This window comes from Triturus cristatus, chromosome 4_1, assembly GCF_964204655.1.
Source record: "Triturus cristatus chromosome 4_1, aTriCri1.1, whole genome shotgun sequence".
In the NCBI taxonomy this organism is placed as follows: Eukaryota; Metazoa; Chordata; class Amphibia; order Caudata; family Salamandridae; genus Triturus; species Triturus cristatus.
In genome coordinates, this window is record NC_140585.1 from 204751308 (window position 1) to 204777058 (window position 25751).

General features: G+C 40.5%; 1 protein-coding gene across 1 annotated transcript in view; it reads left to right on the forward strand.

Annotated features, from left to right (window-relative positions):
• LOC146854047 (C-type lectin-like) overlaps nucleotides 1-25751 on the forward strand; it is a 132034-nt gene that overhangs the window by 80761 nt on the left and 25522 nt on the right. The window contains exon 5 of the mRNA XM_085650491.1: nucleotides 4690-4804. Within this exon, the coding sequence (XP_085506617.1) occupies nucleotides 4690-4804 (115 nt within the window). The remainder of the gene's footprint in view (nucleotides 1-4689; nucleotides 4805-25751) is intronic.

Below are 25751 nucleotides of genomic sequence, written 5' to 3' on the forward strand. Positions count from 1 at the left end.
AAAAGCAGGAGAAGTAAACACATTACCTACCCATCATTTCTTCAGCTTGGAAGCCTTAGGCTCAGAAAGATGGGATTCCTGAAACAATGCAATATAAGTTTTTAGTTTAGCTAAATGAGATAACACCCGTTGCCTTTTAATTGGGTTACCTAACCCTTTAATATTCCAAGTAGTAACCCGGAATGTAACATGAACATGATAACTTGAACAATCAATATGACTACAGTAGCACGATTGAGAGCAGGATAAAACAAATATGGAAAGGAAAAAAGATAGAAATAGAACTTTCTTTTGATAAGAAGAGCAAGGAAAAGTAAAGTGGTAAAATAGATAATAGGAAAAGAAAAATGGTAGAAAAGAACCATATAAGGAAACACCAAAAACGGGGAATTAAAACAGGAGACAAAAAGACAGTGCACGTCATGCAAATGATGGTGAAAAACATATCTACAAAACACAAAGACAAATTGGGGGTGGCGACACCAGAAGACGACGACGACAGCACTAAAGCTCCACCGAACGTCTTGGAAGCCTTGAATTGAAACAAGGGCATTGACATACAGAGGAGACCATATAGGAAACAGGAAGTGAGAAATACCCCTGTATTAGAAAGAAAAGCGATAATATGAATTCAAGACACACAAAATTTAACAAGAGAGAAACAAACATTCAATGAATTTGTACAGAAAGGAAAGCAGCCAGAAAGAACAAGATAACAATCAAGTAGATATCGAATTATCCATGACATCTGCTCCTTGTTGTTGAAGAAGATCCTATAGTGCAGCCGGCTCCTCATATGTGGTTTTCTTCTCTTTGTAAGTAACCTTAAAAAGACTAGGGTGAATTAGGCCATATCTGGCATTTATCGTTCTAAGTTGAGGACGGATATCAAGTAATTTTTTCTAGCGATCTGCACTGGCCTTAGCAACATCCTGGCAAAAGAACAATCAATGACCCTCCCAATAGATTTGTTTTTTGGATTTGACAGGCGACGTGACTTGTAGCAGGCCAGTATATTGCAAGAAAAACAAGATGATATCATGTGGTTTTGATGAGAATCTGGGACCAAGTCTATTAGCCCGTTGTATGTTAAGTTGAGTAGTAGTAAGCATATCCAGAAGCTTAGGCAAAAAAGTATGAAAATAAACTGTCGGATTAGAACCCTCCATGTATTCAGGAAGGCCATAAATGTGGAGGTTATACCTGTGGTTTCAATTTTCCAAGTCCTCAGTATGCTTTTCGAGAAGAGTTATTTATGACTCCAGAAAAGAAATGCGAGAGCAAGCGAACTGCAAAGATTCAGATTTGTGTTCCACAATGAGCACCTCATCCTGGTGTTGCAATATCTTATTAGTTTCCTCCATGAAGGGTTTTTATGCACAAATGTCCTCAAGAATCATATCCATGGAGGCTGAAGAGGAGTGCACTGGAGATGGGGTGTCATTTTTTGGATGTTTAGTGGATCCTACTGACATCTTGCTTGAGAGCTGCAATTTTGGAATACCGTCTGGAAAAGGTTCATTTTTGTGAGGTTATTTATCCTCCATGTCGTTATAAATGGAGTCTGATTCAGAGAGTGCAGTATATTTGGCAGAAGTTGAAAGCTTAAGATTCTTTAGTCTCCCCATATAAGGGAAAAGGAGGTTGTGCAGAGCACTGCATATGTTACAAACAAAAAGTAGAAACTTCAAACAAGCAAGGCATTTTCAGTAATGCAATGAGGAGTAGTAAACCACAGCTCTAAAGCACACAGGTATAAATAAAAAGATTGCAGGGTCAACCTCCTATTCAAATAGAAATAATGAGGGTTCAAAAACAGTGTCTAGTATCTATATACTGGGAACCATTGACATATCAATTATATGCTGAAGAAAGGTACTCCACAGGTACAAATTACTGAAGAGAAAAAGGTTCCCAAGATACGCAGAATGTGGCTTCTATTACCTAGGGTCCTGTCAAAAAGCACAAATAGAAGAAAAACAAGAAAAAATAACATGTAGATATGTGGCTTAAAACATGTTGCAGTTTAGACTGCCTGTAATGACATGAGCGCTGCAAAGTTAAGACGCTTCATAGGAAAAGAAAAGCGCTTGCCATTCAAAATGGCAGGCGTCATCTGACCATGTGGAGAACTCCCATGGGCCATTATGGCCAGAACAAGAACAGAAGCGGGATTTCTGCAAATTTCCAGCGACTCAATTTATCGTGAGAAAGAGACGCTATGAAGTCTCTTCCCTAGGCGAGCGCTGGAGCAGTCTCCCTCAACTAAAAGGCACCTCCGTCTGTTGGAGTTCAGCGCGGACCCACCATCTTAGATTGGTGCCGAAACTACGCCCCCATATAACATAACATTTATGGTTCTGGAAGGCACATTGGAATCCTTAAATTAATTTCATGTATGGTTAAACAACCATGTTGAAGATCTCAGGGTTACCATTTCACAAAAGGCAAGCAAGTGATAATCTTTTTGGACTTGTTCACAAAACCAACAGATCGGAATAAAGCAGTGCCTACAATTGGCCTTGAAAATATATGGTTTTATTAGTTTTTCTTGAAATTAGTTTGGCCATAATTAATTGAGTTTGTGTTCCAAACATATATTTGTACTGTTTGGTCTAACAAATGTGTGCTCCCCGCTTCTTTGTGGATATTTTGCTAGCTTAGAGCTGCAGTGAGTATTGGGCACCCCCCTATTCTTTACTTGCTATTCAGCCATCAGACTACTAATGGCATAGGGCCTGATTTCAATCTCAGTCAGAAGGGCTCCAAATTGGATCTGGTTTTACCTAAACTGATCCGGAGCCCTTGTTTCCGAACGACTCGTTCCCAATTCCGAATGACCAAGTACAATGCCTGTAAACCCTTAGCGCTGACCAAACCGGTTCTGAAGGCAAAAGGAGAGATAGAGCCCTCCGGAGCCAAATAGTATATCTATATGGAGTAGGTTTTCCATGCAAGGAAGTATGATGAACGATTCAGACAGCCTTTATGATTTGTTTTGCCTGGATCGAAAAGGGTGCTGGAATCACTCTTTGGGGGCCCGTAGCAGGCACTCCTTCACGTTTGGCCCTTCGAATTATGCCCGTGGGGACACCCATGGGTCCCTCCTTTCAGACCATGCACAGTGTGGCAGGCACCAAGGGGTGCCCACCACTGGGTGCACGATGATCCCAAACCACCCCTTTCATCAATGGGAGCCTGTGTACACGTTCAGTACACAGGCTCCCATTGAAGTCAATGGGAGTCCGGCCAAATTATATCCGGATGTATTCAAATGCATCATACTTGTTCGGTCGTACTCCCTGAACGAGTTGTACGGAAAGCATTCTGGACACGAGTCGTTCGGTTTGCTTTCCCAACAGGATCGGAATTGGGCCATAGTCTGACATGGGCCTCAATAGCAGGCATTCAAGAGTTTCTGCCACTTCACTATAGAGAGATACTCGATTATACTGCATGCCCAATTACAGTGTGCAACTCCATGGACAAGCCCACCAGATCAAACAAGGTGCAAAAATGCCTCGATTTCAGAAATATCATGCAGAAATACTTGTGATAACACCAATACTGGCATGTTATTCTCCACCAGAAAACTACAAAATTGTGTTCCATAATCCCTGGTCTTCATAATCACTTTTTAACTCTTGTTCTCTCAGGTTGAAAAATATTTAAAGAAACTAATATACCAACCAAATAAACAAAGCTTGTAGATATGCAAGTCCCCAAAATAATTCACACATGCAGTATCATTCCTAAATATTCAACTGGGCATATTTTTCATAGTTGTATTCATAATTCCTAATGGAGAGCCTGGAAACACATAGATTTATTAGTAAGCAGCAAACTTTCCACTATCCCAGCCTTTATTTTTTGGTGCAGCCCTTCCTTTAGTCGGAGGAGTTTTAGGCATCATGAACCTCCTCAAAATCGAGGATTCATTTTCAGGAACCCAAATGAGATACTAAGCTTGCATGTCAGTATATTGATGACAAGAAAACTGACACGCGAAAGTGTCGACAAACGGGTTATTGTGAAGGTAATGTAAGGATGCATATGTAAGTGTACATTTATTATTGTTAACGTGACATCTATCGATCTTCAAGATAGATATATTGTCAAGGTACATATATCTGAAGTTAGGCATAGTTATCCTATACTGACCTTTACAATATTCTGTTAGTGGACATTTTGCCATATTCATATTACAATTTCAATATTCTGGTAGATTACTGCCATACCTCAGCTCAGCAGGAGTACTTTCCATATCAAAAACCATCTCTGTGGCACTAAGTACTTGGGCTTCTTCTCTTTGATTAGTTGTGAAACTTCTATAATTTGAGATAGAAAGGAGTACAAGGATTTTTAGCTAGTAACTTATTTGGCATCTATCAAGCCCTAAATGTTAAAATCTTGGTCATTGCCCAGAGGTGTTTTTGACATGGTTAATGACCTTATAAAATAAGTTTAACTTAAAATTCAATGCACCTAATCATATCAAACTTATATAGGTTACAAAAAACTCCTATGTATTATTGAAACTTCTCTGTCTGGCATAATTACTCACCTCGTTAAGTTAGTTTTAACATATTACAGCAGAGCTTGCATTCATCTGTGAAGCTGATTTATTATTATACATCTTTGGCTGCAGTATTTTTGATTCATCCCTGTGAGTTTTTTTGTTACATGAAGGAGGGAGAGTATATAAATTCCGATGGATCTAAAATGACAATGCTGCCATTTGGTAAAGGCCAACCTGACAATCTTGACAACGAAGACTACATCGGTTCCTGGTACGTAGAGAATGGTAAGTAGGTTCCTATTATATTTTCAAAATCATAGGTAGACAAGTACTGGATTTAAGATTTGAAAGCGGTAAAAGATCATTCGATCAACTAACCAGCTATACAGTGTTACAAGTTTAAATAAAAAATGGTTTAGATATGGGGACATCAGACTGATTTTGCTGACGAAAGGTAGGGCTGTAAATTGTGTTTACTTGTTGCCTAACCCTTCTCAGAAATCAAGTTTTGTGATCTGAGATTTGTTTAAAGTGAAATGTTAATTAAATCAGCAAATTGTTCATGAGAAAATGATGACCTGATTGAATTTGCGATATTGCTTGCATTACATCAAAGTACTTAATCAGTGCAGTGTTTATCTTCAAACCCAGGAAGTTTGAACCAGCTGACAAATGACTGCATTATTTTATTTAATTTACTATGTTGGGCCTGGCCCTCTGCAGGGTCACCTCAAGCTATTTCCCTTCACTCCCTTCCGTTGCTGAACCTGTTGTTCTTGGCTAAAAAGTGCTAAAGTGCTCTCTCATTAAGACATGGTACAGTTGACAGATATCTGATTGGTACATTAAATGTACTTTTAAGTCCCTAGTATATGGTACTACATGGACCCTAGACCTGTGAATAAAATGCTACTAGCGTGCCTGCAGCACTCATTGTGCCACGCACTATAGTAGCACTTTAAAACATGACTCAGGCCTGCCGCTGCAGCCTGTAGTTCAGATTCAAAAGTGCCCTTTGACCTAGCAAAAAACAACATTTTGCCATGTCTAAACCTTCTCTTTCTATGTCACCGCCAAGGTAGGCACTAAAGGCTCAAAGGGCAGGGCACATTTTATTTAAAAAGTCAGACATGTGTATTTAGGTTTTAGATGTCCTGTGAGTGAAAAACTCCTAAAGTCATTTTTTCACTGTTGTAAAGACAATCTCTTGCAATAACTGAACCAGGGTTACTTTATTGCAAATAATAAGTGTTAACTTCAGATTGGGAGTGGATAGATATATGCAGTTTACATTGAAATGAATTGCAATTTAAAAATCTTTTTAATGTTAAAGTTCGGATTTTAAGTTACAATTGTAAAAATTACACTTTTGGAAAGTTAAATTAAAGCTTGAATAAATCTCACCCACTGCTAACCACTCAGGGAATATCCCAATCCATTATTGTTTTGCACAAAACAGAATATTGTTCCCCAGCATAAAGCAAATAAGCATCCAACTCTCAAATATCAGAATAAATCCAATCAGAAATCTCAGTCCAATGTATAATCAAATAAGGTTCTTCTTTATTTTTCTTTTTTCTCTTTTCTCTCAAGGCTTATCCTTACAGCCAGTTAGGATTAATTCACAGTAACACATTGGCATACATGTCATAGCCAGATGTAGCCGATAGCCAACACGTGTTTCGTCTTGGGTAAATTGCCCAGCGACATCCTCAGGGCTACAAAAATAATAAATAAATAATCGCATTCAGAACAATATCATAAATCAGTTATGGTCATACAAAACTTTATATAAAAATCCTGTAGAGAATTTTACAATAAGTCTCACATGAAAACCATAAAGGAAAACAAAAAAGCACATGAAAAGCCAGCCAAAATCCACCCAGTGTCAAAGAAAAGTATAGTGCAACCGCAAAATAGAAAAAAAGGGGTGAAAAGTGACGCAAAGGATCATAATGTGATTAATAAAGTAAAATGAAAACTGAAAATACATATTAAATAATCTTACAATTCGAATCAAAGTGAATTGCATATTCACTTTTAAATAATCCTACAAAATACAAACTAAAATAAAATCTTGTTAGTCAGATCTGACCAGAGGGGAACGACAAGATATTATGGTTATTTCTAATACTTTACCCAAGTGAAAATAGAGGAAGTACTTGAGGTTGAGAGAACATTAGAAATATGTCGTAACCAATATACAGGTGTCACTCACCTAAAGATGAAGTTCAGGCAAAATATAACGTGCGCCACACCTCAGGTAAAACCTGAGTGTGGTCTCATACAATATGAGTTAAGTATATATAGGTATCTCGATTGAGCTATAACTTCCGATCAGGGCATCTTACAGTAAAGATAGATTCTATATCTAAAAATGGAAAAAACCTTACATTAGTCGAGCACATCATTGTGCAGTTCAAGAAGGGCTGCTATATTAACTAAAATCAAAAAGCACAAAGCTAAACTAATGGTTATTAATTCTCTATTAGTATTAGTCTCAGTTATCTTGCATGGCAATGTCCTAAAAACAGTCACATTGAGGTCTAATCCACCCCATAACGCGGTGGCAAACACAATATTTACCGTGCACTATTGTCAGAAACCAATCAATTAACATTCCTGAATCTCACAGTAATGCGCCTTACTAGGCAAAAGGAGATACCCAGTCCGCCGCACTTTTATATTGAAAAGCGTTTATTCTACATTCCAAGAAAATAGACGGTACAGTGCTAAGGAGTTCTAGGCGTTTTGGCATAGTTTTTTAAGCAAAGCCGCATGTCAACATATACGGAGTTAAAAGCGGTCATTCTGCATTTTATAGTAAAGACTATGCAGTACTACTAGATTATAAGTGTATTTGGCATCATCTTTAGAGCAAAGTCATATATCAGTATATACGGGATTCTAAATAATATCGGAAGTATTTATTCATATAAAGTTACTCTTACCAAAAAAGGAGGAGAGTACTCCCATCATCGTAGTCCATATTGATATTGATAAAACTGAGCCCTTGTTGATAGCCGCGTTTAAATACAAATTCATACGTCGACGTTCACGTTTTCATTACGTGATTAAAGAAAGGAATCCTTATCACCCGCGTCTAAGGTGGCCGCCATTTTAGAGAAGTAAATACTAACACACACATCCATTAGTGTGTTATCCTAATTCCAAAATCATTCACAATACCAATCATTGTGAGGGTGAAATCTAGTTCCATGTTAGTATAGTCAGCTTGAATATAATTTCGTAAATCCTCGTTTGTAGCCTAATTAAGTGCTAAACGAACTAAGTCTCCTTGTCTTCCGCATAAATAGTTGCCACCATTTTGGAACGGTAAACGCTAAACGCATACCTCAGTTAAAATATCGTCATAGTTCCAAAATCCATAATTAAAACCATTAAGAGACAAGAAACTAATAAGAATCTAGTCTCTTATAGCTATATGCATAATGCACCATCTTAGAGTAATAAAGTGTAATCGACATACCTCTTATTGTGTCACTGAAGATCAGTAACATACCATATAACTCCATGCATTAAGTCTAATACTAAGGCATATTAAACCTTTATCAATATCACTGAGAACGATAAATCAATTTTAAAAAAACATATATAATTATCCAAAAAGGAGAAAAGTATCATCAATAACATGCTAAAAGTGTCAAACGCCAAACAAAGGCGCCTATCCAAAAAGTATACCACATAGCAGCCCACAAAAAGCTTACGTCGTCCTCACATTCCAATTATGATGTCAATCCAACAGTAATCGAAATTACATCTCATCTATTTCACCTTGCCGTATTTGAATTCTAGATCGTTTAAGGGACACACTTGAGAAAAAGAAGAAAGCTATCATAAAACCCAAGTCCTCATTAAGACTCGTTTAGTGCAAGTGTTAGTAAGGTGATGGATCTTGAAGTTGCAGGCAGTGGAATGTGGGATCAATGTTGATCACGAATTGCATTATTTTCTGTAAATCTGAATTAATATTATATGTTGCTCAATGCACTGTGATCATTTTTATACATATATACAACATTGTTAGCATTAATTAATTTCACACTTGTAAGGAGCACTATAAATATACACAATATTTCCAAACAAATATCTTTGATTCAAAAACATTTATTCTCAAATCTCATATTTTTTAACATGGAGAATGTCCAATTGTTCATGTACCAATGTCTTATTGCTTTGATGCCTCGGTTAGTCCTTTATCCATTAATAAATGTTCTTGCCAATGATGAATCCTTTATATCCTTGTTCCATATCAGAGTCTTAATAAAGCAAAAAACTTTTTTTCCTTTAAATAAATCTAAATTTTTCTTTTAATCCATCAATCGTTGTTACCAATATTTTTTATGATCCAATCACTTTATCATCCTTTTGATCCATCAATCGTTTCTTTCCAATTTATATTATATTGTATGATCCAATCATTAAATCCAGAGGTTATACTTCCATTCCTAATGTCCAATACTCTCAACAGCTGACGCGTTTCGTCCCCTCCTGGGACATCATCAGGGCTGTGAAATAAATGAGAATATGCCATCATAATCAAGACTTTCCTGTCCATATATTCACACCTTCACATCAAATCCTGCCTATATAACATGCTCCAAAGTAAATCAGAATATTAAACAAGTTCGATCAGGAATGTAGGAATTGAGACTAAGGAGAGAACAGGGACAGAATAATGCATATGAAGAGGGTTCTATAGAAGGATTTTGTTTTTGGAACAAAAAATGTGGTGTTTATTGCAATGAGTGCTATTAATATTACCCATGGGGTTTATTATATCACCAATTGTGTCATTTTTGACTGATAGAGATGATGTCTGTGATAAACTAGAACTACTGGTTTAACATCCTGATTAACTTTGGAGCCTGTTATATAGGTAGGAATACATTAGAACAACTTGTAAGATTCTAATTTACTTTGGACTTAACGCGTCGGCTGTTGAGAGTATTGGACATTAGGAATGGAAGTATAATCTCTGGATTTAATAATTGGATCATACAATATATTATAAATTGGAAAGAAACGATTGATGGATCAAAAGGATGATAAAGTGATTGGAGCATAAATATTATTGGTAACAACGATTGATGGATTAAAAGAAAAATTTGGATTGATTAAAAGGAAAAAAAAGTTTTTTGCTTTATTAAGACTCTGATATGGAACAAGGATATAAAGGATTCATCATTGGCAAGAACATTTATTAATGGATAAAGGACTAACCGAGGCATCAAAGCAATAAGCCATTGGTACATGAACAATTGGACATTCTCCATGTTAAAAAATATGAGATTTGAGAATAAATGTTTTTGAATCAAAGATATTTGTTTGGAAATATTGTGTATATTTGTAGTGCTCCCTACAAGTGTGAAATTATTTCAATGTAGGGATGGTTTAACGGTGACCATTCATTAAGTGAGCACTGGTAATTTAAATATTTTGAGGAAGTGACTCCCTGTGCGCATGGGTGCGGGACCCTCATCGTTGTGGTACTGTTTTTGATTAACATTTTTAGCATTGTTAGCATGTTATTGATAATACTTTTCTCCTTTTTGGAGAATTATATATGTTTTTTAAAAATTGATTTATCGTTCTCAGTGATATTGTTGAAGGTTTAATATGCCTTAGTATTAGACTTAATGCATGGAGTTATATGGTATGTTACTGATCTTCAGTGACACAATAAGAGGTATGTTGATTAAACTTTATTACTCTAAGATGGTGCATTATGCATATAGCTATAAGAGACTAGATTCTTATTAGTTTCTTGTCTCTTAATGGTTTTGATTATGGATTTTGGAACTATGAGGATATTTTAACTGAGGTATGCGTTTAGCGTTTACCGTTCCAAAATGGCGGCAACTATTTATGCGGAAGACAAGGAGACTTTGTTCGTTTAGCACTTAATTAGGCTATGAACGAGGATTTACGAAATTATATTCAAGATGACTATACTAACATGGAACTAGATTTCACCCTCACAATGATTTGCATTGTGAATGATTTTGGAATTAGGATAACACACTAATGGATGTGTGTGTTAGTATTTACTTCTCTAAAATGGCGGCCACCTTACACGCGGGTGATAAGGAGTCCTTTCTTTAATCACGTAATGAAAACGTGAACGTCGATGTATGAATTTGTATTTAAACGCGGCTATCAACAAGGGCTCGGTTTTATCAATATCAATATGGACTACGACGATGGGAGTACTCTCCTCCTTTTTTGGTAAGAGTAACTTTATATGAATAAATATTACCGATATTCTTTAGAATCCCGTATATACTGATATATGACTTTGCTCTAAGATGATGCCAAATACACTTATAATCTAGTAGTACTGCATCGTCTTTACTATAAAATGTAGAATGACCGCTTTTAACTCCATATATGTTGACTGCGGCTTTGCTTAAAAAACGATGCCAAAACGCCTAGAACTCCTTAGCACTGTACCGTCTATTTTCTTGGAATGTAAAATAAAACGCTTTTCAATATAAAAGTGCGGTGGACTGGGTATCTCCTTTTGCCTAGTAAGGTGCGTTACTGTGAGATTCAGAAATGTTAATCGATTGGTTTCTGACAATAGTGCGCCGTAAATATTGTGTTTGCCACTGCGTTATGGGGTGGATTAGACCTCAATGTTTTTAGGACATTGCCATGCAAGATAACTGGGACTAATACTAATAGAGAATTAATAAACATTAGTTTAGCTTTGTGCTTTTTGATTTTAGTTAATACAGCAGCCCTTCTTGAACTGCACAATGATGTGCTCGACTAATGTAAGGTTTGTTCCATTTTTAGATATAGAATCTATCTTTACTGTAAGGTGCCCTGATTGGAAGTTATAGCTCAATCGAGATACCTATATATACTTGACTCATATTGTATGAGACCACACTCAGGTTTTACCTGAGGTGTGGCGCACGTTATATTTTGCCTGAACTTCATCTTTAGGTGAGTGACACCTGTACATTGGTTACAACAGATTTCTAATGTTCTCTTGACCTCAAGTACTTCCTCTATTTTCACTAGGGTGAAGTATTAGAAATAACCATAATATCTTGTCGTTCTCCTCTGGTCAGATCTGACTAACAAGATTTTATTTTAGTTTGTATTTTGTAGGAATATTTAAAAGTGAATATACAATTCACTTTGATTCGAATTGTGAGATTATTTAATATGTATTTTCAGTTTTCATTTTACTTTATTAATCACATTATGATCATTTGCGTCACTTTTCATCCCTTTTTTTCTATTTTGCGGTTGCACTATACTTTTCTTTGACACTGGGTGGATTTTGGCTGGCTTTTCATGTGCTTTTTTGTTTTCCTTTATGGTTTTCATGTGAGACTTATTGTAAAATTCTGTACAGGATTTTTATATAAAGTTTTGTATGACCATAACAGATTTATGATATTGTTCTGAATGGGATTATTTATTTATTATTTTTGTAGCCCTGATGAAGTCGCTGGGCAATTTACACAAGACGAAACACGTGTTGGCTATCGGCTACATCTGGCTGTGACATGTATGCCAATGTGTTACTGTGAATTAATCCTAACTGGCTGTGAGGATAAGCCTTGAGAGAAAAGAGAAAAAAAGAAAAATAAAGAAGAACATTATTCGATTAAACGTTGGACTGAGATTTCTGATTGGATATATTCTGATATTTGACAGTTGGATGCTTATTTGCTTTATGCTCGGGACAATATTCTGTTTTGTGTTTATCCTTCGGGTACTCCTGTAACAAAGGAATATTGGGAATATTGGGTGGCTGTTTCCCTTTTGCTCCCTTGAGCACGTTTCAAATATTTGCTTGCATCTTTATAATACTATTGGTTTTGCGCCGATCTCATACTCAGCCACGGTTGAAATTACATTATTGTTTTGCACACCATGCCACCTGATTTGCATATAGTTTAGACCAAGCTATATGCAAATCAGTCTTGACTAAGCTCCAATGAGAACAGCCCAGCCCGAACTGCCAAGCCAGGTGCTCCCTGAACTGAAATACAAGCAACTGGAATAAAAGCAACTCAGGACCAGTTTCATCTTAGTTAGAACTCATCATCCAGCATGGATGTATTCCAGTCACCCAGTGGCCATGGGCCCACATCTGGGCATACCCATACCACTTAGGGTGACACACTCAATCAGGGTTTTCCAATGTCAGTCCTGGAGGGCTGGATGTGTGCAAGATTTTTAAGATAACTGAATTTAGCTAAATGTGGATATGCTGAAAATCTGTTGTGGATCCAGTCCTCCAGGACCGACATTGGAGAATCCTGCACTTAATTAGACAAAAAGTGAATGCTTGAACTAATCTCAGCTATTGGTAACTACTCTGAGCCGCCGTGGTGTAAAATATATAACGTTTTTGAGCATTAATCACTCAAAAACTACTGAAGATATTTTCACCAAATCACAAAAAGCACTCTTCCTAAACCAAGATCCAGATTTCTGCGAAATTTGGTTTACATCCACTCAGGAATTTGAGTTATAGCTGTGTCTAAAGTTCCCTTGGGAAAAAGAATGAGGAGAACACATTTTTGGGCCACCCATACATCTCCTCCCTCTTGACATATTTCTTGAAACTTTCTGTGTTCAAACTAGACAAAGGGTAGCCCTTTTATAGTTTATCAGAGATTTGTTAAACTGCACTGAAGGTATTAACAACACAAAAAAGGTGTGAGAAGGTCATTGTTTTTGCCTTGATCACCCTAATTGTTTGACTGATAGGCAGCGGATGTGGTCTAGCAGCTAGGGCGGTCAACCTCAAATCTGGGGACCCGGGTGCAAGTCTCAGTAATGGCACTCAACATCCTCTGATTCTGGGCAAATCACTTACGCTCCTCAGGACAATATCCAATTCTTTAGGGTGCCAGAGAAAATGAAAGGCCCTGATGCTGCATCCTTCCTCCTGAAGTTCATTACTCGTATTACAAGACTTTTTTCACTCCCCTACTTGAAATACAAATGCAAGATATAGGCCCACTCACTCCGGGCTACCTCTGATGAAGCCAACCGCACTTGAATTTTAATAGCCTGTTTCTTACTCCACAACCACACCCACCAAATCCTCTTGAAAACATGCAAGCATGGACCTAACACGCTGGATGGGTTCAAAATCTTGATTGCTGCAGGTTTCTCCTCTGAAACCAACAACAAGAGAAAGGTGTTTTTAGCTCTACACCCACAACTGAAAAACTTGGACATCAAATGTGGGCTCCTTGAACCCGGCAACATGTGGATCACGAAAGATGGCAAATCCAGAGACTTTTTTGACTCTGTGGAACTGGCTCACTTGCTGGATTCTCTGACAACTTCAGAAATGAACACCTCGACCCCCTTGTCACAGGTGTGTCCAATAAACCTTCCTGGCAATGGGGGTAAACCCACCATGGAATCAATCTGAAATTGACATCAGAGAAAATCATGCAGTTGGACTTAAGGGACAAACAATGTTCACTACCCAGACTGATTTTGCCTGCTCCTGACTGGTACCTTTGGAACTCTGTGACAGCTGAGTATTGCTTTGTCTTTTACATGCTTCTCATGTTCTCATGTTTCTCGATTGATTTACTGACACAATGCACCCGATTGCTACCTCTCCCCAGCCATAACTCATCACCGCCACAATCCCCAAATTGACTAATAACCATGAGTTTTCTCACCCACCCAACATGGCTAATGCAAGACAGGTTTCAGGAGACACATTTGTTTAAAGGTCCCCTGCCATGCCTACTACCTAACCAGGAGAGTGCTCTCTTTGAGATTACCTTACACAGAGTCATATATCCCAATGGGCAGATGCTGCTCCATCCACAGCAATAAACATGTGATTATTGCCTTTCCATTCGGCTGCACCCATCCCATTGGCTCCCCTGGGTACTTCTTCCCAACCTCTACGACACTAAGAATCACCTACAACTGTATCCTACAGCTATACCTTCCCCCCACATTTGCCATGCTAGCCCCATTCTCTACACTGCTTCCTCTTGCTAATTCTGCAGCCCCCAGTATATGCATCCACCTACACTCGCTGTTGTGAACACCACCCAGCATCTAGTAGCTTCTTGAGTAGTTCTGACCTTCTTTATTTACATAGTGTCCACATCTCTTTCCTACCCTCGTAACATCCCTCTTTTTTGCACCACACACAACTCCACTAAATGATCTACTGTATGCCGCTTTGACCCATAGCGTTCGCCTGATCCCTCTCTTTGATCTGCCTAGGGCTTCATTTCCCTCTCCCTTGCATTCTTCATCTCTCCCACCCTACTCCTCCTGCCTCCCTAGCTCCTACTCTATTCAGGCCCCAGTGCTTCCCTAGAAGGGGGACAACCTCCCTCCTCTGTTTTCCCTGCCATTCTCTCTTGCCCAATGCGTGGCATGGATAGCTCCTTCTCCCTTCACTCTTGTGACACATTAGTGGCCTAGCATCCTGTAGCAATCTTAACAAGATCTTATCATACCTGGCTTCTAAGGCCACTGATATAGTACTCCTGCAAAAGACGCACCTTTCTTTGAAAGAATCTGAAAAACTTAAGAGGGTCTGGGTGAGGAGGATGATTTGCAGTAGCTGGACTCCCACCACAGTCCCTCCTACACCCAGACCATCGCTCCTGGCCCTAAGTAATGCAGTGTGGCTATTTCTATGCCCAAATCTGTCCCATGCATGGTCCTCCAAACCTGGGCAGATGAGGAAGTCTGCTACATGATTGCTAAAGTTCGGATTGTTACCAAAGCATTCAGTGTGGGCTCGTTCTGGCTCCAAGGCATCATTCCTCTTCCGCCTTAATAGACCCATTATGGAACTTTGCAATTCTCATATATTCATGGAGGGTGATTGGAATCAGCCACTGGTTGCTATCTTAGAACGCACAGGCCTCATAGACACACAGAACAACAGGGCTCTACTGCTCAACATGTGCAATGATTAAGGCCTCCTCAACATTTGACACCTTCTCACTCATCTGAGGGTGAGTCTGTGTTTCTTTCCACAACACATGGTACCCAGTTGCACCTGAATTACTACCTTGTAGCCCAGCTAGTGTAGGCAGTAGTCCTAGACTGCACCATCCTGGGGGACTCTTCGACTGATCATGCCCCACTCTGCCTATATATCGACTGGAGCCTACGGAGGCCAACTCGTAAATCATGGTGCATTAAAACAGCGTGCTTTAAACAGCTCAGTCTGCTCAAGCCCTGTGGGCAGTGGCCAAGGCCTTTTTTAGAACCGGGGTTTCTGGTTGGCACTAAGCTGTCAGGCTTATCTAAAGAGGCAAAGTGTAAAATATGTGTGCAACACGCAAACACACAGAAACACCACAAAAATACTCCACAAGGGTTTAAAAAATAAATAATAATTTTATGGGTAAAACAAAACCAAAATGCCAAAAGTCCAATAAGGTATGAAGTTTTAAAGAATAAATCAAAATATAGTGTTCAGAGTCAAACAATGTTTAGGGGTTACTTGAGGTCACGCTGGACCAGAATAAATCCAAAGTTTACGCCGACAAGGATGAAGGGCAGGCTGGCTACAGAACTCACACAGGTCCTGTTGAAAAAGTACCTTGGATGGAGGAAGTGTCAACATCGAAGACTTGAGGTGTCAGTTCCAATCCTCACAGTTGATGAGGTTTTGTTGACAAACCCTTCTACGATGCAGGCAATGTGTTGTCATTGAGCCGCGCTGTCCATTGTGGTCGAGCTGCTCTTTCTGTCGAAGCGATGTTGTCAATCAGCTACTGTATCGGTGTGATGTCTCATTTCCAATTGGTGCAAAGTCTTTGATGTGTCAGTTGTATTGAAGCAGCACAGGCAAAGCTCTCTCTCAAGAATCTAGGACTGGACTGGCACCACTTGTCAGAGCAGGACTCACAGATGACAGGTAGAGTCCAGGTGCTCATGCAGGGTTGTAGGAAGTCTTTGATGTCCCTGAAACTTCCGAACAGGGGGCAAGCAAGCCCTTGGAGTCACTCTGGGTTCAAGTGAGATGGGTCCACTCCTTTTCCTCAGCAGGGCAGAGGGAAGTAAGTAGCAGCCAATATGCAGCACATCAAGGTAGAACAGCATTTATTCCAGATCAGCAGTACTGCAGAGTGTCTGTCCTTGTAGCAACACAGGAGTCCTTCTAGCAGAGTTTTTCACAGGTCCAAAAGTCTATTGTCTAGGGAAGGTCAGAGGCCCAGTGCTTTTACCCAGTTGTGCCTTTGAAGTGGGGCTGACTTCATAGCAGGCCCTTGAAGTGCCCTTGAAATGCACAGGTACCCCATTCCTCCCAGTCCTCGCTCCAGAATAGTTATGAGGGGGTAATCAGCCCTTTGTGTGGGGCCAGCTCACTTCCTATTGAAGTGTAAGTGTTAGCCAGGGCCGGACTGGGAATCCGAAACCAGCCCAGGCAAACTGCTCGGCTGACCCCCCCTGGGGGTTGAGGGGGCGCAGCCAGGCTGTTTCAGACGATTTTGTTCCCGCGGGCCGATATTGCAGGCCCCCAGTAACAAAAACGGCCCCCAGGGTCCCAAAACCGGCCCCCACACTGGTGGCCCACCGGGATAATGCCCGGTGCCCGCAAGGGACAGTCCGGCCCTGGTGTTAGCACCTCCCTCCCTTCCTGCCTAGAAAGAGCCATCAGAATACAGATGTATGTATTAGCACACACTTCCTGTGTTTGTGGCTTTGTAAAGGAAATGCACAAGGGGTAGCTGTTAACCACCTCAGGCATGTATTGGAGACAGGCTGCAAGGCATGCAGTAAGAGAAGAGAAATGCCCACTTTCTAAAAGTGGCATTCTTAAAATAGTAATGTTAAAACCACCTTTATCATTAAATATGTTTTTATCATTACCATTCCAAAAATTTGAAATATAATGCAGCTTCTTCTTTCGTATCAGGAATAACAGTTTAAAAGCTTACAAGTGTATTAAGTAATTGCCAATGTTAACCTGTGAGCAGAGTAGGCCTCACAGGAGTGAACATCTAAGGGGTATATTTACAAGCTGGTGATAAAAAATTATCGCCGCTTTTGCGGCCGTTCTCAGCGGAAAAGAGGCGATAATTTTATCGCCTAATTAGCAAGGCCACGCTAACGCGTGAAACCTTGCTTTAGCATCAGGATTTCCAAACGCCAAGCTTTGCATCTCTAATGAGATGCAAAGTGGGCGTTCCTGACCTAACATGACAGGAGAAATGTCGCTAAGCAACATTTCTCCTATCATCAAGCCCCGCGCTATGAAGCATAGTGTCAGGAAAAGTAGCGATAACCCCTGTTATCGCTACTTTCCTTACGCCTGCTTCAGGACTGACTTAGCCATGATATCCTATGGAAGGTGGATATCATGGCTAAGTTTGTGAGTCCCTATCAGCAAGCTAACGCCACATTGCGTGAGATTATCCCTGGGTTTCCAGCGATAATCTCACGTTAGGCAGTTAGCGTGAGGATTTTTATCGCTGAGGAGATAAGCGTTGCTAATAGCACGCTATCTCAACGATAAAAATCCACGTTACCCGCCGATATTTATCCTCATGCTAAGAGCGCTGAGCGATAATTATCGCCGGTTGTTGCTGATATGCCCCTAAATTAGCTGTTTGTCACTACCTGGACAGGCCGAATATAGAAGTACATGACCTAACTTTTACTTATACATCACCGAGCACTTAGGGCTTCCTAAGGCCTACCTTAGGGGGTAACATACAGAGGCGTAGCTAGAGCTTGTGGCGCCCGGAGCTATCCCTCAGATTGCCGCCCCTGGTGAGGGGGGGTTGCTGGGGAAAAAGGACGGCGAGCAAGCACTTGAAAGAGGTCCAAGAGACACGTAGTATCGCCGCTAATAGTTACCTCGATCATGCAAGTTACATGCACATACATGACACGGTCCAAGGCTACACAGTTGAATACACCCATGACTGGCAGTGACTGGCAGTACAAAAGAGAACACACAGACTGCATGATCTATCTGGGGACTCAGAAAAACCAAATGTGACATCCATCAGAGACCTGGTAATCCCCTCAGCACAATGCAAACATGCACATACATGACACTGTTCAGGGATCCATCATCTACAGCTGACATTAAATGACCATTCATCACGGTCCCCCCATTAAAGCAGTGCACTTTGTGATCTGCATGGTACATGTTCTTTGCAGCAGGCACATTAACCCTCTGTGCTACATTTCCAGGAGTCAACCCTTCCACTAGACAAATCTCCGATCTCTCTCTAGGAAGAACATTAATCACCAAAGTTATCATGACATTTTTATTGTTTCTGAAAATTGCTGCGGGCCAGGAAGGAGGCAGCAATTTTTTTTTAAACCATAATATACTTGCAAACACTACGCACCCACCCGAAATAGGTACCCAGTGCGGTCACACCATTCGCATCGCCCTAACCTGCTCAAGGTTCATGTGACCTCAGTGACAGAGTCACAGCGACTGGTTCACTGTTGCTCTAGGGTGTGCTGCTTCATAGGCCTGCCCGCAAGACTGGAGATGAACTTCAGTATGGATTGTGGTGGACAGGCCTTCAAGGTTAACCCACAATTGACACCACTAGGGAACACCTGCTTGTGCTAAGACATCAAGCCTTCTAAGGTCTAGTGGGGCCTTCTAAGGTCTAGCATGGGAATGTGCTCCCTCAGTAGAGTGGTCTGGTGGACTGGTCATGAAGGCTGAACCCAGTTCCAAATTCGACAGCTCTGGCCATAGTGCCACATCCTCTCCCCCACTGAACACCATACTTCCCCATTGTTCAAAGAAAGACGAGAAAACAAAAGTAGCGCTTCACTGGCAAACTCTGTAAAGTAATGCTGATGTATTTGGATGTAAATAAAACCAATCTGGCCACTTTGCAACCACTCTGTCTTGCTTTATTTAGTTATGTATTTATTTTTCATATTTAAAACCTTCTGTTTCTCTCTATCCCGCTGCACTTTGGAATAGAAAAATGTCAGAAAAAGGGCACTTCTCACAAGAGTGTTTTTCTTTTTGGGATCCATTTCACAGGGAAGCAACTAAATGAAAGAAGGAAAGATAGGTTGTGAACCGTTTCTTCAAGTCACGGTTTTCAGTAAGTGAGGAGCAAGACAGAAAGAGAGGGAATAATAGGAAGAGAGGGGGGGACAGCTGCCAGCACAAAAAAGAAGAGGACATTGCCTGAGTCCTATTCCTTCTCTGCCCGTCCCCGAACGTCCACGAAAGCAAGCCGAGCCTTATCTAAATGCCTTTGTCGTCCCCAAAAATAGTGTCGCCTGGGGCGGACCGCCCCCATCGCCCCACCCTTGCTACGCCACTGGTAAAATTTATGTAATAATAGGGAGTTTAAAGGTTTGGCAATTAGTTTTAAATGACAAGTCAAAGTGGCTGTAAACAGCGCACACAGGTTGAAAAGCCACTTGTGTGGGTGGCAAAATCAGTGCTGTAGGCCCACTAGTAGCATTTAGGTTATAGGTCCTGGGTATATGGCATAGAACGTTTGAAGGGCCTAACAAGTAAACTAAATATGCCAATTTGTGTATACCCCAATGTTACCATGTTTAGGGGAGAAGCACATGCACTTTTTTTCTGGTCAGCAGTGGTAAAGAGTTCAGAGTCCTAAGGCCAACAAAAATAATCAGCAAATGGAGGAGGAAGATGACAAAACATTTGGGGTGACTGTTCAGAGAGGGCCATTTTAAAACAACTACCCTCAAAGGACAACTCATAAAAGACACATCAATTGCAAACAAACTTAGAGCTCATTGCCAAGTGTCTCTGGAGCAGAATATCAAACTTCATACCTAGACACTATGGGGCATATTAACAAGGAACAGGGAAAATTAACGCTAAGGGCGCTTAGCTTAAAAAATGTTAACGCCCGCTATCGCTGGATAATGTCGTCTGGTTATCGCGTTATTAACAACGCTAACCGCCTAGGCGGTAAAAAATCCAGTGATAGCGGCATTTTGGGAGGTTATTGCTGGTAATGCAGAGTTAAAACTATAAGGATAGGGATATCCTTGTTGATAGCCCATGGTGGACTTAGCCATGTAATCCACCACCCACTGGATTACATGGCTAAGTCTGAAAATTAGCAGACGTAAAAAAGCATCGTTAACCGTGGTTAGCGCTGCTTTTTTTGTCTCTAACAGGGTTAGCGTGAAGCTTGATAATGGGATAAATGTCGCTTAGCGACATTTCTCCTATTATTTTGCTCTGGAACGCCCACTTTGCATCTCATTAGAGATGCATAGGGAAGCGTAGTGAAAAAGGGTGCTATCATGCGATTTTGCATGTTAGCACCCTGTTGTTGATAGGGCGATATTTTTATCTCCGCTTCTTTGGCTTTTAAAGCCAATAAAGCAGAGATAAAGCCCTTGCTAATATGCCCCTATGTGCTGGATACTTGGAGGCTTTACCCCACACTTAATGCTTTCTGGAAACTGTCCCTCAATTCCCACTACACATCAAAGGCTAAATATATGCCTTATAAACTGAAAGCTTGCAATTATTACCAGGGAGAAAAGATGGGTATTCTTCTAGCTGTCCAGTGTAGACAGTCCTAGCCATTAGGAACAAATCTAGATGCATGCTGCAAACTACACAGAGTATTGCTGATGCTTTCTGCTGCTACTGTACTAAGCTGTATAGCTTCAACATATGCCAAGGGGACACTCAAGAGGAAGTTTTCTTTGCCAATGTGACCTCCCCGTTTGAAAGATGAAGGTCTGGCACTCCTTGAGGGCTAGATCTCCAAAAGGCCATCCCCTGCTTCCTGTAAAATTAGGCTCCAGGTGAGGATATGGTCCGTGGAGAATTTTATCAGTGGCTGAAAGAAGAGATTGTGGACCACCTTCATGGTTACTGGGTCTCTGACCCACATGTCTAATCAGGCGGTAATCACTGTCCTCCTGAAACCAGGTAAAGTCCCCATGCTCTGTGCCAACTCCCACCCAATCTCTCTCCTGAATACCAACATCAAAATATTGGCAGGCATCTTGGCAACTCAGCTTAAGCAGGATATTCTAAACCAGATCCATCATTCTCAAGTGGGTTTTGGCCCAGGTTGCTCATTCTGAGACCACATCCACTTCCTTTCCCACCTTCTGTGAAGGCTCGGAGGAGCTCACCCGGCCAATTTGCTTGATGCAAAAAAGGCATTTGTTCATACCGAATGAATCTTTGTGTTTCATACCCTGTGATGGCTGAGACTGGAGGAGTGTTTCATAGCGTAGATCCAATGTTTGTACACCTTGCCCAATGCTCAGTCTATCTGTGGTGGCTTCCTTTTTTTGATCCTTTCCTAGTGCCCAGGAGTCCCCGACAGGGTTCCTCACATGGTAACTGTTAGTCGCTGCCATCATCCAATCTCCACAAATTCTGGGCACCAGCTGGCTCATTATAAACTATTCCTGTATGCAAATTTGATGTATGGTGGGTTTGTAAAGTGCTGTTTGTCACCTGGATGATATTCTGCTAACACTCACTGCATTCAACAGCCCTCTACCAGCTTTGCTAGCCCTCATCGCAGACTTCTCTGATTGTTCCCATGAGGCACAGGCTCAAGACTGATTTGCATATAGCTGGGTGGATTCAACCCGGATCTGTGACAGGGGTGAGTGTCTGAAACATTTTAGTGATCCGTCTATCATCTCCTTGTGTTTGCTCACTTTTGTGCTGGGCATGCCACCCATCTTGGTCAAGACCTCCTTCCTTCTCTCCATTGATAAGGATATCAGATCCTTTATCTGGGGCAGCATGAGACTGCATTTGAAAACCTCTAAACTGATCGCTGTTTGGCTGTGTGGTGACTGCCGTATATCAAACTCTTCTGCTTAGCCTCCCCATCTCGCCAACTTGTCCTCTATGTGGCCTAACACGACTCACCGAGTCAATTCCATGGATGTGGAATAATGCTACAATCCAGGTGGATGGCAGACCCCTTCTTTGGAGTGCTTGGAAGACTGCAATCATAATGACCCTAGACAACCTCTTGACTTGGAAATTCCATGTACCCTAGTACCAAACCTGGAGATATTTGCATCTGAGACACTGCCTCCACAGTACCTTGGGGGCCTGACCATGCTAGTTTCCCCTATCGCATAATACCTGAAGGTCTGAGGATCCTGCAAGGGGATCATATCCGGCTTTTATAAACTCATCATCAACCAACTGTATTCATGACCCCTCCTGACCCTTTCGCTAATAACTTTGTTGCTAATTAACCAATCTTTCTAGAAAAAAATTCATCCACCTCAGCTCCTTTCTGGTAAGTTTCACGTTTCACGTTGATCTGTCAAGCAGGGGCCAAAAAAAAGAAGAGGACCAAGACATTGTTTTCCCATTTTAATTCCCATTGGAAACTTCAGTCGCAGCTCCAGAAAAAAACGGCTGAATGTAATTAAACCAAATCTGGGTAAAATTAAGAACTTTACTCAGAAAGAGTACTTTTTATGACATGATTTGGTGTGTCAGTCGTCTTTCAAGAAATGTGAGTTAAAAGAAGTGTTCAGGGGGGTAGACAAATGATATATCTGGTCAAAATAAGCCCTGATCGGCCAATTTAAAGAGCGCTAGTCAATCCTGATTGTCTGTCCACAACTTTAACAATATGTTACTGCAGCCAGTACAGGGCTCCGAGACACGTCCCTGTATCCTGAAAAGGAGTTTAAAAATATTTTAGGCGGGTAGGCGAGCACCCACTGACACCCAGGGAATTTTGGGGTGGGGGACCCCATGATTTCGTGGCCATGACGTGGACCAGATGTTGTGACAGCTGTTCGAAGACTCAGGGTCATTGTCCTCATTGAAATGCATTGTAGGTAAAGACTGTTTTTAAGGGTCACAAAATGGAACACATGGGAAGGGTGATAAGAGGGTATTAAGTTGCAAATGTCGACTTACACAAATATTGAGTTGAAAATATCCTGACATAGAAATATCAACAGCAAGAATATTGTGGTCAAGAATATTGACTTTAATGTCAGAAATATTGTTTTAAAAAATATAGAAGTCATTAATATAGTTTGCAAATATATAGTTGTTTAAATTATCTATTTTTTTAAAAGAGTTATGCAATTTTGTTTATATTTTAAATGTATGTGATGTATTTTTTTGTATAAGTATTATTTATGTATTTTAATGTATGTCTTACATTTTTAGTAGTTAGCAATTTTATTTTCATTACATTTTGCATTTTTACGTAGCTGGTTGTGGGTTTATATGGGAATAGGGTGGGAAGTAATTTAATTATAATACAGTATGATTATTTTTTATTTATTAATTTTTCATTGAATTGAGATTTTATAGTGTTAATTGTGGGCAGTAATTTATTTTCAATTAATTATTAATTGGTTAAATGAAAATTAATTATAGTAATTGTGTATTTTTTTTGGTGCAGGTTGTTGGGTTTATAGGGGTAAAGGGTGAAAAGTAATTTATGTTTGATTAATTAATAATTAGTTGTTAACTTATATGAATTAAGTGATTGAAAATTAATTATGGTAATTGTGTAATATATTTTAGGTGCGGGTTGTGGAGTTTTTAGGGGTAAAGGTTGGGAAGTAATTTATGTTTAAGGCTTCCAGTTTTCCATCTTTACAGATTTTTACAGATAAGTAGACAGAAATCATTGTGTTCTCTCACCGTAATTTTTTTTAGCAACAGCTAAGCCCGATTTAGCACCACTGATACAGGGCCAGGTGAGACCACAAGACCTGGCCTGCTTTGCGGCTGCCTGCTGCTGCCGTCATCCCAGCATGCCAGGAGGATTGGCTCTGTTCATCACTCTACCCCTGTGCGTGAGACCGGGGCACTAGTATCGCACCCCCCCCTGAGTCTCCGCATTAGCCTTGACATTGTTTCCTGCGCACGGAGGTGTCTAGCAGCAGCTCTAGACTCTGCAACCTTCAATTGGGACTCTAAGGGACTCTTTGGTACTTGTGGCCCATTACCATCTGAAACTGTGAGTTAAAGAAACACACTTACTGATTCCCTAATACCATTTCTTCCTAGTTCTAAGAATTGCTTTGGGTGCACTTACACAACTATTTTAGCTAGTACCCTAGACAAGGATCCATAACCACTGCTACAAAGCCTACTTCTTTGGCATAAGAAGATATACCTCTGTATCATAGCCACTTATTGATTAAGTGACATGGGCAAAAGGAAATCCACTGATAATGCTTGGGGTGGAAAGACGGAGGGGCCATGCAGGATCACATTGATGATCTACTGGTAGAATGTCATGATATCTTAGCTCCTGCTTTAAACCCAGTTAACCCAGGCAACATGCAACCATCAGTCAAACCAGTCCGTTCCCCTAGTCTAAACTCTAATCAAGCCAAACGACTCCCGTCTATATTCACCAAGCACACCATATGAAGTGCTAAGAATAAGCCCCCAAGTCCCAACTTCACTACGCATGATGCACTGGTGGAGGTTGCTAGGGAGGCAGGGATTTTTCCCCTCCCTCTGCAGTGGCAGATAAACGTGTAGCTGATGACACTTCTGACATCAATACTATCATCAATATCTCTTCAGCCAACCGATACTCAACACTTCACGATTTGCTAAGCTGTTGTGCATTCGGACACCGAGATGAAGTTTACAGAGAGGAGGGGGGCGGTTTATCTAGCAGAGCTTCTAACAGTAGGGATGGACACCTGCTGGATCATCTCCGAACTTAGGGATGAAGTTACCTCACTAAAATCGCTAATCTTAGCGCTCACAAAACAGGTCAAGCTACTTGTGGATAAAGATAAATCTAGAGCAGATACACCCAAACAGACCTTGAGTTTGTTCTTGAATCAGGCCATCTCACTAGGAAGTAGTGCCAACACAAAGCCTGACAACTTAGTGCCTCTTATGTCCATCCAAACTCGCCGCTCATTACAACCAAACAACATGATGCCTCTGGAACTAGTGGGTAACAATGGCACTAACTCAACTGATACTGAACACCATCATAGCCTAAAGAGGAAACAAGACCAATGTTCCTCCAAAAGCATTTTTATGATTAATGTACCCAAAGTCCAGTCTTATGCAAATATAAAGATAATAACACTTTGATTAACAAATCAATCCACTGGATACAGAAGATTAGGGGGTGCAGGTCTGTCATCAGGGATGGCATTCTCTGGGCAAAAATATTATCCCACCTCGCCTCTCTAACGAATTGTATTGAATAGGGCTTAAGAGACAAGAACTCAGTACACAATCTAATAGCTCTGGAGG